We start from the raw sequence: 14,653 nt of genomic DNA, 5'->3' as shown, positions 1-14,653 counted from the left end.
CGATGGCCAAATACCAATGGACCATCGTAATCTATTTTGCAGGGTGAATATACCTCTTCAACCCACTTCGAGAACTCGAAACCAATAATGCCGGGCATAGCTCCGAGCAAGTAATATTCAGAGTGAAGTGTCCACAAAATCCCCGAAAGAAATTCCCGAACCTTCTCCAGGCCAATGACTCTCCCGCGGGGATTTCACTGTTAAGTAATGCTTTTCGTCCTGTAAAAAGGGAGACAGAAGATTGATAGACACAGAGGCCTTCACACTAGCCATATTGGGTAAATTTGTACGTCCCACCTGCCTAAAGTGGTAAATATCTGAACCCCACCACTAGCCTATCTGACGACATAACCCGTAATCAAATTGCCAATAAGAGTATCTGGACTGAAAAGCCTACGGCAGAGAGATTCTATTACGCAAGCAATGTTTTCTATGTGGCTGTTCAACACGAGTCCAAAGGTCAATAGTGGGGACGGCTTAGCAGGTTGAGAGACACCCCTCCTTCACCTACACCTGAGGCTTTCCTGCGCTCTAAGACACCATGTAGTAAGATTGCGAGATATCTAAAGCTCTTATTTGCTGAAAGTGAGTCTTTAGTCCCAATAGAACCCTCGAAGGCAATAACTAAGCACAGGATGATGGTGACTGTCTTATTCCCTCCTCTTGTACCCTTACTTAGATAATATATGTATGATCAATATTGAGGTTATATTGGTTAAAGAAGCGTTCTGAGTAACTTATCAATTATTTTGAAAGCGAGTCTAAAGTTCAACGATACAAAGACAATGTATGGAGATACATAACCCAAACCAATACAAAACAAAGCCAGAAACATCAATTCACCTCAACACGCCGCGTCAAGGGCCAATTGAATTCCAGCACCTCGTCCATGACCATAGCAAGAATACCTTTCAGATGAATCCCAGTTGCAGTATGAATGTCCGAATCATCAAAAAAATAACCCTTCAGATCAATAGCAAAGCAAAGTCCACTTTGACTAGAGGGTGGCAATCCGACAACGTATTCTCGGCGCTTGCACATCTGAAGGAGGACAATAATCACCCCTTCAGATGTCAAATACGGGTGGGGGAGGTTGAAAAAGACCGTGTGACAGGATAGAGGGTGGTTGCCCGGGTCGGGTCTGGATACGAAACGAATTTTGTCGGGAATAGGCAGGATGAAAGTGCCATGTGGTTCGGTCAGGTTTTCTGTGAGCTCTCTGGCAGGGAACAGCCAACGAGGCTTTCTGGGCGTGGGGGGACGGCGTGGTCTTGGGATTGGAGTTGGAGGCGGGGGAGTCTCATCGTTCGTGGGCATGGCGGATGGGATGGACAAGGATTGCTATGAAGCTGCAGTTGTAGAAGGAGCACAGATAATGGGATAGGAGCAGTTGATGGAAGATGAAGTTGTCGTTGGAGTGAATGGGGAGAATTTATATGACTATATTGTGTTTATATTAAAAAAACAAGAACAAAGATATTTCCTCTCGATTCAGTGGTGTTTTCATGTTGAAACAAACAAAGAAAGCGCCTATCATTGAACATCGAGTCTTTGTTTTCGAGTGTCAAAGTATTCATTAAAAGAAGTCAAAGACCTTTTCCCACAAACAAAGGAATTGCCCGAGGGGACTTTCATATGACATGCCAATGGATTTCCTTTGTTGTGGTACCAGTAATGGATGCAACATGTAATCATAATACTCTTGACTGTTTCTGCGCACGATACTCCACCTAGTCACTGGCGACTAAACAATGGACTGTAAGAGATATTCAAGGTAAACAATATATTATTCCCACAACGACTCAGGACAGATGAACTAAAACTAGGGTAGGGAAAGGGAGCACTCATATCACAATAACCTAGGAAGCAACAAGCGGATATCGAAAAACAAGCCGTCCTTGCTCAAACAATTTCTGTATAAGCATAATATTCGCCTTGGCCGCGGCATATATCGTTCCCCGCTTGGGGAAAAAGCCAGCGACATGAATTCCAACAGAAAGACTATTTCGAACAGTGGACTCATCGCCAATTTCGCCTCCATTATGCTCGGATTGACCGTAGAGGTATCTGACGAGGTCAGTGCCGGTTTGGAAAGTACCAGGAAGATCGAAAAAGACAACACTTGACCTGCGGGGAAGACGATGGGTATAGGTGACCTCTCGGGGAACCAACACGATCAGAGGACTCTGGGGAAAGAGATACGTTTGGCTTGTTCTTTGCGTACCTGGCGTTGGTGGGAGACTGGGAAAGAACATGTGATAGCCAGATCTGTCATCACTGAGCCCTGGACTGATAACCGAGAGGGGCTGTTCGTTGCGGCGAGGTTTGCGGGATGGGACTTGGACTATGGTGATCTCACCAAAGACGTGTGAGGATGTGTCTGACATGATGATGGTTATTGAGTAAGGGGTATGTTTGGAGTTGTGTAACGAGGAGTTTGGCAATACAGATAGGGGTAGGAAGGTGTATTTATATCGCAAAGTCACCTGGATTCCTGTCAAAGTCATTGTTACAAACAAGGGTAGATACAAAGCATTGTCTTGTACAGTAGTTCTCTTCATTCTTTGTTCAACATATTAATCCACTGTTCATTAAGCCAAACATATCAAAGATATTGTGCAGAAGACCTCGTGTAGTTTCATATCCATTGTTAGTTCTTAATGGTGACAATATAATGCCATCGTGCTGATAGTAAGACATAAAGTCTTTGTTCAACGTGGATCAGTTATGCTAGGTCTATAGAGCACATGGTCTAGCATCTGATTCTGGAAAAGAGCATCGGCAATTTGTTTGCCGCCATGTATATCTCGTTGCTAGGATGACTATTTTCTTAATCAAATTGATGCCTTTACCATCTCCCAAAACCATCCTCGGATCAATTAACTATATATCAAGTAGAATACCCACTTGATGCAAGAAACATGAAGTAAGATTTACTTCCAATTCTCCCAGTGAGAACGCGGATCCGGTTTTATGACACCAGGCTTTGCTAATACCCATCACGTAGATCACACCTTACAATTTTTCGGCAACGAATTGTCGATTCGACTGGTCATTCTCGCTTTGATATATCTAACATTCTATCTTAACGTCAAGTCAAGTCATATTCAACGTCAAGGTCTGCACTTCGTTGAGGCCTCGCATTATGGATCAACGACGCCAAGTCGATTCTGGACCACGGGCCAGAATATCCCACCCCACACTCCTGGCCAATAGGAGCCCCCGCAGTCAGCTTGAATGGTCTACCTCCACTGCATGGACTGCCGCAAGCTACCTAGTCCGATAGAATTTATGCATAATGGCGTCATGATATCATTATAAACTCACCTCACCGACTTAACTATAATGAGCTGTGATATAGCCATGTCTTCAGGGAGTTGCTGCTTCTATCTCATTCTGATTATCTTTCATCCTACCAGGTACAACCCACCAATGTGAATTGCATCCCACGCGGCCGATATATATTGTGGCCTAACCAGCCCCAGGCGTCATTGCATATGCAACCATGGAGATCTACATGAGAGCCGACAATCTGATTCGGCCGTTCAAGATTGACGTGGATATTTAAAGAACCATTCGCAATAAAACGCACACATTTTGCATTGGCTGCGTAGAAAACGGAGACTTATCATGTATTGAGGGATTTTTATAGCCTCTCGAAAGTCGGTATACGAAAGTTCACGACAGTTCATCGAGTCAGGTGATTTATATATATAAACTGGTCGATGCACAGGGACCCTGTTACTGGTCAGATGGATAACGGCAACTCCACACCAAAAGCTATAAATGGAGCCGAAGCTCCCCGCAAATAGGGCCTAGTAAAACCTTACGGAGCTTATCAACACAACACACATTGTTTATAACATCACCTGAATATGGCCGACCACTACCCAAAGCATGTTGCGCTTGTCGCAACCAACCCGAAAAAAGCCCAAGGAAGCGATCTAATATGCTTCTACGTTGATGGGGGGAACAAAGTGTTGCAAAGTGGCTTTTCCAAAGCAACTTCAGAATGGAGCAAGCCCATAGAAGTTGTTCAGTCAGAGCACCCGATCGAGCGAGTGGAAGCAAGTGTTCTGCACAATGAGCATGAGGTATGGTCAAGGTTGATTGTCTTATATAAACATGAATGGAGCTAATGAAAGTAGCCAAGTGTTCATGACTATCAGGCAGCGGTAGGCTCAGAATATCCAGTATTGACACAAATGTATACTGATACAAACAGAGGCGTTTCGCTACAAGAGGAGAACAGGTAGGCTTAAACGCCATCTAGCGATGAACTTAAGCTGACGAAAGCAGTGGTTTGATCCTGAGAGAGATGGACAGGTAACATAGAGTATGCCACGGCATTAGAAACCAAGCTAATAAGTCCAGATTGGTCTGATTTACATATCCGACGGCATTGCAAAGCAAATGGGAAGATCTCTGGCAGAAACTGAATGGATGGAGCGTGACATGCCGGTTATCGCCAACGTCATTCTGGCTTCGTCAACCAACACATCGTCCGAAGTCTCTTTTTGCACTAGGTATCATGCGACTCCTTCAATGTGGATGTTAACCACAAGCTGACGGAGGTACAGACAAAACGTTCGAGATAGTGAAATGTGCTGGCGATCTGATGTAACTGAAGATCTTGATTGGAGGACGGATTTCCGAGTGGACTGGGAGGGGCTCAGCTTCTCGACATGCATGAACAGAACATCTGTCAACTTTGTCACGAAGAAGCTCAACGATGCCAAAATTACAAGGTATAACATGGCAATTGGCGAGATGAGACGTATGTTGACCAACCCCCGACTGTTACGATAATCTTTCGCTAACATGCCGCTCATTTAGGATCTGTGTGGGGCGTAGCCGAGTCTTTCCCCGATTCCAGGCTCGAGATTGCAGCGAGAGACCCTCACAAACCACGTGTTTTTCTCTTCAATGAGGACAGGATTGTGGAATGCCAGCAGGGTAACAACGTCATCGACACTATTGTTGAGTTTGAAGAGAAGATACCGGATGTAAGCGTTGCTGCTGTTGCCCTGGAAGAGAACGAGTCTGCGCCATTCCCAATCATGCTTGTTTATGGGAACAGCGGACTCACCAAGAGTATTCTGTGGACCCAAAAGGGAAGATGGAAGGAGACGCATGATGTCAGATCATGATGCAACTCGAAAATGCTAGCATGAGGTGGCCTATTGTTCATAATGAACGCCAAGGTGTTTTTGTATGAGATATGAATATGATTTGATTTACAACTCCTCGAAAAAATGACAGCATTACTATATAGTAACTATTGTAGGCTCCAGTTGATAATCACAGGCTACAATTACTTTCTGTGTAATTAACAAGGCAGAGGAGTTCTTGTGATCATATTGATCACAGATCTGGTAATATTTAGGCAGTCACTGTGGCCACTATTTAAATCCTCGATTCAGAGCATTTCGACATTTCTTTTCCTTCTTCTTACAACTTTCTTCGTTCTTCTACTACAGTAATATAATAGTTGTACTGCATCAACTTTCAACAAACAACCTTCCAAAAACATTCTTCTTGCTAAACACCATCTGCCTTCAACCATGTCTGATATCTGTACTACAACTGGCAGAATATATTCTGCTACATCTACTCAACCTGGCCACAAGCAGCACGAAGGCCCTGCATCTGAAAAAGACTGTTTTCCCGAAAGAACTCACGAGGTTAGGCCTGTGAAGCCCGGGTACTCCCAAAATGTCATCTCACATGTAGAGAGCACCGGAGAAGGCATGTCGTGGAGGTTAGTTCTACCCCCATATTAGCTATGAGTCTACTAACAAGCAATAATAACAGCGTCAGTTACAACGCTGCTCTTCAGACGGTCCGTCTCGTTACATCTCGAAACCCAGTTCATGACACCCCCCAGGCGTGGATTCAACAGTGGCTGGAGGATATGATGGCCACGGATTCTCTGGCCTTGTCTGATAGGGCACACTTGAAATTAGACGTGGGAACGAGTAAGTACCTATCGCTTGTGGTATCCAGAGCGGAAGTTAACTCTTATTCCCTTGAGTAGCATTCACCAAATTTAGTGGCAAGTATGCCGCTTCGTACAAAAAGTCAGATTTCTGCATCACGCCGGTGTGGATGGACTTTCCAACAGTCGTTATAGAAAATGGATGGAGCGAGTCAAGGGACCAGCTTCATGATGACCGAGATATGTGGCTGAAGGGAGGTCATGGTCTCACCCAGATTGTGATAGTCCTCAAGTGGAGCGAAAACGACGACAAGGAGGTCCACGGCGATGTGGAGATATTCGAGCTGGACAGAAATGGAGTTGTTAGATCAACCCAGAAAGAGGTATGCTGGTAATCCGAGGATGGTCATGTATAGTACTAATGGTTGCCTGTTATCTAGACTGTCTTTCCAGCACCAGCTTGCCCTGAGGTAGCAGCCTCGCAGTACCTGACAATCACAAAGGGCCAACTGTGGGGGCCTGTCGCCACTACACAAGAAAAGGACCAGTCTTTGAAACTAAATATCGACTATTTGAGAGCGATAACGACAAGAAAAATCGAAGCCTATGGTTTGACGCCAGCCAAGTAAGGCTTACTTCAACAAGTGCATTTTCAAGATGATGACTATCAGTGGAGACTTTGTACTGAAGAACTCGTGCTATCAAATATCAACAATAGCCGAGGCTATCGCTGACTTCAGATATCAGAATGTATACAACTATTTCTTGCTATAACTAAGAATGTTACAATTTCATACGCTTTTTATGCATGCAGCATCGTACTATCCCAGTGATTTCAATTCGTAAATCAATACAAATCCACCGCATGAACCTGCCGCGCATCGATCCTATAAAGTATGAGGAATGCCCTAGTTTATAATAGCGAGCCACTCACACGTTATCATTATCCTCACCGCATGCATGATGTAGGCTTGCTCTAGCTCATACGATAGGCTAGCTTTGCAAATATATATCTATTTAATAATTACGCGGTTAGCGAAAAAGACCACCCTTTGACTCTGGTTTAGAAGGCATGGTAGTTGTCCAGGGCCTTGGTATTGTATCTCTGGCTACGACGTCTGCCTTGTTATTTTTCGGCTCCTGACCGTGTCCTGGTACCCTATATATATATGCTTCAGGCTTTCAGCTTTTTAGCTGCCGACGTAATGGCGTATATGACCCTTTGTGCAAGGGCCGCAGAATGGAGACATAGGCAACTAGGTCACAGGCCTAAAATAGACACAGCGGTGGCACGCTGACTCTATAACCCATATTGTGCCCCCCTCACTACTGGAGCAGCCGGAAACACTTGGCCTTCCTCCTTCCCGCTCATGCCCCCAAAGACTCCTTCCCAAACTCCCTTCAGCGGTGCTGGAACTTCCCATCCAAACTCCTCATCCCTCAGCCAAAGCCTGAGCAAATGTCGACTGTTGCTCGTCAGAATAAGAACCAGAAACGACCCTAAGAAAGAAAACAAGACAAACGAATTGAACATACCGATTCTCTGGCTCATCTCGAAAGCCCTCTCTGGCATGGACCAACGCCACGTTATTGATGAACTGTATATCTCCCTTTTCCAGCTGCATTGTCAACTGGTGTTTCATTGCGGTAAAGTGTAGCGCGTCCAAGGCTTCGGCCTGCGCTTCGCTCACGGGCGGCATGTAGTCTGAACGTTTATAGGCAGCGTAACCGGTGAAACTGCGACGTGAGAACTGGAGCGACACCCTCTCCGGGGTAGTATCCGTTGCAGGGTGGTGGTAGAGGAGAGGTCGCAGATAGTAGGGTGTTGACGATCGCTTGAATCTGGATACATTTAGCTGATGTGCACTGGTTCGCATGTAAGTATACTCACCCGTCAATGGCCCAGTCGCTTGCTAGTGTGCGTACCAAGTCAGGCCGGGAAGAAGCGAGCTCGTTGTAGATTTTCCACGTACTTGCGATACAGCTCTTGCCTCCTGCCGCACCCGTGCCGATCATGAGCAGGCCTACAATGTCACCAGTGTCGGTATGGAAGCCTTGAGGGTCAGCCGTGAAGGCAGGGGAGCCAATAGCAGGACGGCCAGCAACATTGTTCAGATCAACGACATGCGATAGGACGACGTCCGCTCGCTGGCCATTGTGTTTGGAATCTTGGCGACCACGGAGCGATCCGATGTAGCTGGATATTCCAGCGTAGACAATCACAGTTTCATCCTGGGCGTATTGATCGACGGGAAGACCGCGAAGAACAAAGAATCCTCGGCCGGAGTGGATAGTTCGTGATAGGTCGCGGAGGGTCGGTCGGAGGTTTGGCAGAGGGAAGGTGGCTGGTGTGATGCATCCCAGCGGCAGTTTGAGGCTTTGGAAGTGCCTCAATGCGGACGTGATCTCGTCAATCTCGGGACTAGAGAGGGAGTAGGTCCAGCTGGAGGGGTCAGAGAAGTCATTGCCTTCCCAGACAAGCGGAGAGTGAAGCTGAGCTGGAAATCCCTCTGGCAGTGATGTTGGCAGGTCTTCCTCTGCTTGTCTGCGCTTCGCACGCAGTTGGTATTCCTCAAAGTTCGGCACGTAGGAAATTGGCAATTCGGACGATGTCGCCATGGCGGGGACTGATTTGCTTTTTCTTCGTAAGAAAGAATATCGAGGGGCTGGAAATAGAATTGTTGGATGCGTCCCTCTTATGTTGCGTGAAAACAACCCCGCCACGGCGCATGTTGAGACGCACAAACACGTGTACACGTTACACAGCATCAAATACACAGTCACATGCCCATTTTATTCAATGCTGTATATAAGAAAGCAGTTTTTCCATCAACCTGAAGGGTCAATTGCAGCTAAAATCTACCACCATGACTTCAATTCCGTTGAACCCACCACTCGCCGCAGATCTCTCTGCGGACCCTGTTCCTCTCTCCGCACCCACCAAACAATCGCCGCACATCCTCATCATCGGAGGCGGGGTAACTGGCCTAACCACCGCCTGGTTTGCACTAGACCGCGGCTATCGAGTGACCATCATCTCTAAAGAATGGGCTAGCTACGGCCAGGGTCCACGACTCGCTTCCCAGATCGCCGGCGCTCTCTGGGAGCTCCCTCCCGCTGGATGCGGCCCACAAGCCGTGCAGGGAAAGCTTCAAACCTGCCAGAAATGGGCCTTGGAGAGCTTGCAGATTTACCGGACGATGGCGGAGTCCGATCTGGGAAAGGCATTTGGTGTGAAAATGCGAATCTTCACCTCCTTCCATACGAACCGGATCAGCGACGACGAACTTAAATCCAAAAAGATGGAATTGATCCGCACAGAGCAGCTCGCAGACTTTGAAAAGGGCACCCACTTATTCCAGAAGTACGGGGTAAACCCACATTCCCACGGTGGACTACACGATGCATACGAACATCAAGCTCCCATCATCGACACAGACGTCGCTATGGCCTTCTTGATGGAACTGGTACGCAACAAAGGCGCAACGCTACACACGGCCAGTATCCAAGGCGACATTCTCGACCAAGAAAACCATCTCTTGGAAACATACGGCGCAGACGCAATCGTCAATGCAACAGGTGTCATGGCCCGTGAGGCTGCTGCAGACAACGCTGTCTACTGCCTCCGCGGCGGTCTTCTCCGGCTCATCAACGACGGCACAGCCTTTCCCAAGGTCAACAATGCAATGCTTGTCTCTTCGGAAACCAAATTCGACGGAGACTTCCACGATATGGCGTTCATCGTGCCTAGAAACGATAACACGTTACTCCTTGGGTCAATTCTACACCAGGACACGTGGGAGTTGGATCTCACTCCGGATTGTCCTGAGGTATTGGAGATGCGGGGCCGCTGCGAGGATTTGCTTCCTGCCTTGAAGAACGCAAAGGTTGACCCTGTGTTTCCTTTGGCACAAGGGCGGCGGCCGATGAGGAGATCGCATGTACGAGTTGAGCGGGAGGAGAGGAGAATGAGTAGGATTGTGCATTCCTATGGCCATGGAGGTGCAGGGTGGTCACTTGCTTTTGGGTCAGCAAGAGAGGCGCTGAGGCTGGCGGAAGATGTGATATCCGAAAATACCCTCAGCACTGAAGATATTAAAGCAGCTTTGTAAATATTAGTTCAAGCTGTGTTATTCTAGAAATATCACTCTGTCCTGTTACAACGGCCGGAGGTCTGCGAAATGAACATGGGAAACAAGTTCTTTCTCTAATAAAATAAGAATTAAAACAGAAGCTCGATAGGATCAAATACTGGAACAGTTGCCATCCTCGTATGCCCTTCTTATCGCAGCACGAAACTCGATCGCCAGGTGTTCCGCATGCTCCTTGAAAAGAACCTCCGGCGCAGCATCAGGAAAAAGCAGTCGCAGAATAATATCACATCCAGACTCAGCATCTCTAAACTCATGCAGAATATAAAACAAAACAGCCCCATCATCAATTTGGCCAATTGCAGACTTCTTCTTGGGATACTTTGCATCCCCATAATCCATCACCCACTCTGGGACTCGATCGGTGGTGATGATTCGAACTCGTGCCATATGCCCACCAATCAGTTCTACAATACCATCTGGATAATGTGGTATGGTGTAGTGCTCAGGATGCATCGGGAGGAGACGTTGAAGCGCCATCTCCTCGGCTGACATGCGAAGCCATTGCATTCGGGTCTCCAGAATCCGCGTAGCTGTAATCCCGGACACTTTCAAATCCGTCCGGCATTCTCTGTATTTACCATTTGACGCTGCTACCAGCGAGTGAAAGTATGCATCTCCAGCTTCGATTTGGGGTTTGAGGAGATCCAGCATTGGTTGTTGGAAGAGGAAGGTTTTGATATTCATCAAAGCGCGTCGGGAGGCGTGGAGTTCCCAGCTGTCGACGGTGGAGTCGGAAGCATGCTGGCCATTGGCGAGGAATTCAATCTTGAAGGGTCTAGACATTTTGAGACTGGTTTGAGAGACTTTGAATGTTTGTAGTCTTTCCATTTTCTCTGCAGGGCGTTATATATTGCGCGTTTCGGGGTTTACTAAAGGCCGCTCGCCGTGTTCAAACCCGTGTGTGCGGGGGTTAAAAGCCGAGCATGAGTTGACTACTGGTAGTAAGTATGGTCGTAATTAATAACTGAGATACAGTACATTATTAACGACTAAAATTCCATTTCGATTTATCATAAGCGAGAAGACTGGTTGAGGAGCGGTGGAACAAACCAATGACATGTGTCCGTCAAACAATACCAGGTTCATTCTGAGAGTCGGCAATTCAGCCCAACTGATGAATGCAGAGTGCGAGTGGTTTGAAGTTATTAGATGTGCGGAGAAAATAATAGACGCCATTTTCAGTATGCCGTTAAACGGATATAGATTTGTTGGTCAATTGTTTATTTACTGTTGTCATCATCCGATCAATCTCCCTCGCGATCATCCTGAATCTGTTCAACTGGGGAGGGGGACTTTCCATCGCTGTTATCATCCTTGAAAGGTTCATCCATTGGCAATCATCTAGATGCTTATACTCTGGGCCCTCTTCTTTCCGATTATCATGCTGAGGGCCCACCTCATCTCTGTGTCTCCAGCACTTGAGCTATAAAAGGAAATACCCATTGAAACAATCCGTACACATATGATGCGTACCAAACGTACCCTATGTTATGTGGTTAATTCGAACTCATTCAATCTGGGAGTGTATACAGACAGGAAATAGGCAAACGTCGCAGTATGCAAGGTTGCAGCTTGACAGAATCGGCATCCGCGCCTTTTTGTAATATCGCCCTGGCAAAATCGAGCGAGTACCACCTTTTATACCGACATCAGCATTAGTCTCGTCCAGAAGATATCTGATCATCCGTGTGTTTTTATCTTGAGCCATAGCCGATGCATTGAGAGCCACATGGAGTACACTTCCTTCCAGTGGATCGACCAGATTCACATCGCCTTCCCCCTGGATGAGCAGTTTGAGTATATGTAGATTACCCCTGAAAACTGCGAGGTGTATAGGCCCACCCTTATAGCCCCCAATGATGGTCGCACGGCATTACAAGCAGCGGCGGAGAACGCGCATACGGACATGGTGGATTTATTGCTTAAGGCTGGCGCGAATATCAACATACCAGCGATGCGGTATAAAGGGCCGACGGCGTTGCAGGTTGCTGCATCTGGAGAACACGAGCATATTATGCAGATGTTGCTGGATAATGGAGCAGATTTTAATGCTGCGGGGTCTTACTATAACGGATTGATGGCTGTGTCTGCTACTGCCGCATGCGAGTATTTGCATACAGTGAAGACATCTCTGATCTCTGGGAATAAAAACTGGAGGCCTGTACAGATTGCTGCTTTTCGGGACATCCTGAAATTTTTCGTCTTCTACGACAGGTTGAAAGGAACAAAAGTGGCTACTTTGGATTTGTTTTTGTATGTAACTCTCCCTCGAAGTATTTCTATCTAGTATCTATAAGTAATTGTTGCGTGGAGAACCCATAGACTACACCATGTCACAGGCTAGGTATCATACCACGATGCGATTTCACCCAATAATTTACGTACCGCCAGGATGCAAGACGAGGCATAATATTAACAATCTAAATGAATCAATTGAAGGTTGGGGTTGCATATACAATCTTGATTTGCATGAGTCAGAATGCAACCTCGTATTCGCTCAGTCATCCACGGATTTGTATCGATTTGACTCACGAACACGAGAACCAGTGAACCAGTGGGTCTTGAGCTCTGGAGTTGGATGATGTCTTGCCACCTCAATGTCTCCCCACATGTGCATATTTAACGACAGATGAAGCCTAAGGAAAAGGTAGATCAAATTCTCCCATACTATTTCTAAAACATCATACCAAAGTGAAACCTCCCCAAAGAAAAATATCATTCAAACCCCCCCTGCACAATCATGTCTGAGGTCCACGGTCACTGCGACCCAGCATTCAGCAAGGTGAAAGAAATCATTGCACACAACATCACCTCAGGCGAAGAACTCGGGGTTTCGTTCTGCGTCAACATCGACGGCAAGAATGTAGTCGATCTCTGGGGCGGATATGCAGACCGAAACCGCACAAAGCCTTGGACAGAAAACACCATCACAGCCGTATGGTCGATGAGCAAATGCGTTACCAATCTAGCAGCTCTCATTCTCATAGATCGCGGCCTCCTCGACCCCTCAGCCAATGTATCGAATTATTGGCCTGAGTTTGCGGCAAATGGGAAAGAAGACGTCAAAGTCTGGCATATCTTAACTCACTCTGCTGGTTTACCTGCGTGGGATGCTCCGATAAGCATTGATGATGTCTACAATATTGACCAAGCAAATGAGCGTCTGGCTGGACAGGCACCGTGGTGGACGCCAGGTGCTGCGACGGGGTATCATGCTGTGACTCAAGGGCACTTGGTTAGCGAGCTTGTGCGGCGGGTTACGGGGAAGAGCGTGAAGGGTTTTATTTCAGAGGAGATAACAGGACCTCTGGACGCCGCTTTCCACATCGGCGTCCCTGAGAAGGACTGGCCCCGTGTGGCGGAGCTGATCCCTCCTCCTCCATTTACGCCCCCGCCAGATTTTGACTTCAATTGTATGGCAGCGCGAGCGGGTATCGCGCCTGTGATGAAAGCCGAATATGCTGAGACACCTGAATTCAGCAATGCGGAGATGCCAGCAATCAATGGGTTTGGAAATGCCAGGGGGATAGCTCGGGTGCTCTCTGCCATATCTCTGGGCGGGACGGTTGATGGCAGGTGTTTTCTGAGTCCTGAAACAGCCCAACTGGCTGTCAGGGAGCAAATCAGTGGAACAGATCTTGTTTTGATGATGCAATCTCGATTTGGAATGGGATTTGGGATTCCGGGAGAGACGGGCATGATGTCTTGGATCAGACCGGACAGCTGCTACTGGGGTGGCTGGGGGGGTTCGATAGCCATCATGGATGTGAAGAACCGGGTTACCATCTGCTATGCTCCATCCCACATGAAGCCGCATAGTACGACTGGTGACTCTCGAGCTGAGTCTTATGTGAAAGCAGTCTACGAGGCGATGGGGGTGTGAACGTGATAATACATTTTTATAGATATGGGCTTAACCGACATTAAACTACAACAAGTGGTCTATCAAGTCCTTTTGAATGCATTAATTACTTGGAAATAACAAGTGGTGGATATATTAAAGCAGCAGTCCATCCTGCAGGCGAGGACAGCTAAAATCTAGATACAGAGTGTACAAACACAAACAGTATTGTCAATATCAGTATAAACGTTTATATACGATTACACTGTTGATATATTTAACTACTTCTACCATGAGCAACTCCCTTTCTGTAGCCAGCAGGATCCTCGCACCAAACCTATATTATCCCATATACAGAAGAGATCTTGACGGCGTTTGTTAAACTATCGTCCATGAGAGGGTAGCACTCCTTTCCTTCGTCGCAGAGCCCGATTGCGATAGCTGCTACGAATTAGCCTAACATTGTTACACGGCCATTCCTCCTAGTAAGCCTATGAAAGCCAGAGTCAAACTCAGATATTAATCCCTGTGTCTCCCAGCTCAATCACAAGCCAGGATACCATCACGCTATCTACCAGATGATGTTGACTCGACCTTCAGACACGATCTGGAACAGCTGGAAAGGCTGTGCTTCCAGACTGGTGGTGGAAGTGTATGCTTGCAGTTCCCGGAATACCAGTCTCATCCAAGGTCCAGGATTCAGGAGAATACATATCCTCC

At 47.0% G+C, this 14,653-nt stretch overlaps 9 protein-coding genes across 9 annotated transcripts; 5 read left to right on the top strand and 4 right to left on the bottom strand.

Annotated features, from left to right (window-relative positions):
- Window positions 1–736: 736 nt before the first annotated feature.
- Window positions 737–1,401, bottom strand: ASPWEDRAFT_690247 (uncharacterized protein). The gene has a single exon (XM_040839011.1). The coding sequence runs from the start codon at window positions 1,315–1,317 to the stop codon at window positions 835–837; it is 483 nt and encodes a 160-aa protein (XP_040685004.1). The 5' UTR covers window positions 1,318–1,401; the 3' UTR covers window positions 737–834.
- Window positions 1,402–1,859: 458 nt separating this feature from the next.
- On the bottom strand, window positions 1,860–2,387 carry ASPWEDRAFT_176406 (uncharacterized protein; the record flags this gene model as incomplete). The annotated part of the gene is made up of 1 exon (XM_040831504.1): window positions 1,860–2,387. The coding sequence occupies one exon, from the start codon at window positions 2,385–2,387 to the stop codon at window positions 1,860–1,862; it is 528 nt and encodes a 175-aa protein (XP_040685003.1).
- Window positions 2,388–3,833: 1,446 nt separating this feature from the next.
- On the top strand, window positions 3,834–5,294 carry ASPWEDRAFT_45272 (uncharacterized protein). The gene is made up of 7 exons (XM_040836487.1): window positions 3,834–4,094; window positions 4,149–4,175; window positions 4,226–4,252; window positions 4,300–4,326; window positions 4,375–4,526; window positions 4,581–4,777; window positions 4,837–5,294. The coding sequence occupies exons 1-7, from the start codon at window positions 3,876–3,878 to the stop codon at window positions 5,148–5,150; spliced, it is 963 nt and encodes a 320-aa protein (XP_040685002.1). The 5' UTR covers window positions 3,834–3,875; the 3' UTR covers window positions 5,151–5,294.
- A 382-nt stretch (window positions 5,295–5,676) lies between these two features.
- ASPWEDRAFT_690228 (uncharacterized protein) lies at window positions 5,677–6,969 on the top strand. Its single transcript, XM_040839010.1, has 3 exons — window positions 5,677–5,978; window positions 6,038–6,321; window positions 6,379–6,969. Exons 1-3 carry the CDS (start codon window positions 5,786–5,788, stop codon window positions 6,565–6,567), a joined length of 666 nt encoding a protein of 221 aa, XP_040685001.1. The 5' UTR covers window positions 5,677–5,785; the 3' UTR covers window positions 6,568–6,969.
- Window positions 6,970–7,238: 269 nt separating this feature from the next.
- ASPWEDRAFT_119112 (TauD/TfdA family dioxygenase) lies at window positions 7,239–8,557 on the bottom strand (the record flags this gene model as incomplete). The annotated part of the gene is made up of 3 exons (XM_040828876.1): window positions 7,239–7,404; window positions 7,475–7,780; window positions 7,830–8,557. The coding sequence occupies 3 exons, from the start codon at window positions 8,555–8,557 to the stop codon at window positions 7,239–7,241; spliced, it is 1,200 nt and encodes a 399-aa protein (XP_040685000.1).
- A 233-nt stretch (window positions 8,558–8,790) lies between these two features.
- ASPWEDRAFT_45269 (FAD-dependent oxidoreductase) lies at window positions 8,791–10,382 on the top strand. Its single transcript, XM_040836486.1, has one exon. It carries the CDS (start codon window positions 8,806–8,808, stop codon window positions 10,048–10,050), a length of 1,245 nt encoding a protein of 414 aa, XP_040684999.1. The 5' UTR covers window positions 8,791–8,805; the 3' UTR covers window positions 10,051–10,382.
- On the bottom strand, window positions 10,183–10,875 carry ASPWEDRAFT_176401 (uncharacterized protein; the record flags this gene model as incomplete). The annotated part of the gene is made up of 1 exon (XM_040831503.1): window positions 10,183–10,875. The coding sequence occupies one exon, from the start codon at window positions 10,873–10,875 to the stop codon at window positions 10,183–10,185; it is 693 nt and encodes a 230-aa protein (XP_040684998.1).
- Window positions 10,876–11,899: 1,024 nt separating this feature from the next.
- ASPWEDRAFT_690164 (uncharacterized protein) lies at window positions 11,900–12,606 on the top strand. The gene has a single exon (XM_040839008.1). The coding sequence runs from the start codon at window positions 11,999–12,001 to the stop codon at window positions 12,377–12,379; it is 381 nt and encodes a 126-aa protein (XP_040684997.1). The 5' UTR covers window positions 11,900–11,998; the 3' UTR covers window positions 12,380–12,606.
- A 52-nt stretch (window positions 12,607–12,658) lies between these two features.
- Window positions 12,659–14,176, top strand: ASPWEDRAFT_45268 (serine hydrolase domain-containing protein). The gene has a single exon (XM_040836485.1). It carries the CDS (start codon window positions 12,833–12,835, stop codon window positions 13,973–13,975), a length of 1,143 nt encoding a protein of 380 aa, XP_040684996.1. The 5' UTR covers window positions 12,659–12,832; the 3' UTR covers window positions 13,976–14,176.
- The last annotated feature ends 477 nt before the right edge of the window (window positions 14,177–14,653 follow it).

This window comes from Aspergillus wentii, assembly GCF_001890725.1.
Source record: "Aspergillus wentii DTO 134E9 unplaced genomic scaffold ASPWEscaffold_8, whole genome shotgun sequence".
In the NCBI taxonomy this organism is placed as follows: Eukaryota; Fungi; Ascomycota; class Eurotiomycetes; order Eurotiales; family Aspergillaceae; genus Aspergillus; species Aspergillus wentii.
The sequence above is the reverse complement of the archived record's forward strand: the minus strand, read 5'-3'. Positions and strand labels throughout refer to the sequence as shown.

Bases quoted from the DNA above. Each gene is read 5' to 3' on its own strand.
- ASPWEDRAFT_45272 (XM_040836487.1), top strand. From the start codon at position 3,876: ATGGCCGACCACTACCCAAAGCATGTTGCGCTTGTCGCAACCAACCCG. The intron at 4,095-4,148 runs GTATGGTCAAGG...TAATGAAAGTAG, and splicing joins TTCTGCACAATGAGCATGAG to CCAAGTGTTCATGACTATCA. The intron at 4,327-4,374 runs GTAACATAGAGT...TAATAAGTCCAG, and splicing joins ATCCTGAGAGAGATGGACAG to ATTGGTCTGATTTACATATC.
- ASPWEDRAFT_690228 (XM_040839010.1), top strand. From the start codon at position 5,786: ATGAGTCTACTAACAAGCAATAATAACAGCGTCAGTTACAACGCTGCT. The intron at 5,979-6,037 runs GTAAGTACCTAT...TCCCTTGAGTAG, and splicing joins GAAATTAGACGTGGGAACGA to CATTCACCAAATTTAGTGGC. The intron at 6,322-6,378 runs GTATGCTGGTAA...CCTGTTATCTAG, and splicing joins TTAGATCAACCCAGAAAGAG to ACTGTCTTTCCAGCACCAGC.
- ASPWEDRAFT_690164 (XM_040839008.1), top strand. From the start codon at position 11,999: ATGGTGGATTTATTGCTTAAGGCTGGCGCGAATATCAACATACCAGCG.
- ASPWEDRAFT_45269 (XM_040836486.1), top strand. From the start codon at position 8,806: ATGACTTCAATTCCGTTGAACCCACCACTCGCCGCAGATCTCTCTGCG.
- ASPWEDRAFT_690247 (XM_040839011.1), bottom strand. From the start codon at position 1,317: ATGCCCACGAACGATGAGACTCCCCCGCCTCCAACTCCAATCCCAAGA.
- ASPWEDRAFT_45268 (XM_040836485.1), top strand. From the start codon at position 12,833: ATGTCTGAGGTCCACGGTCACTGCGACCCAGCATTCAGCAAGGTGAAA.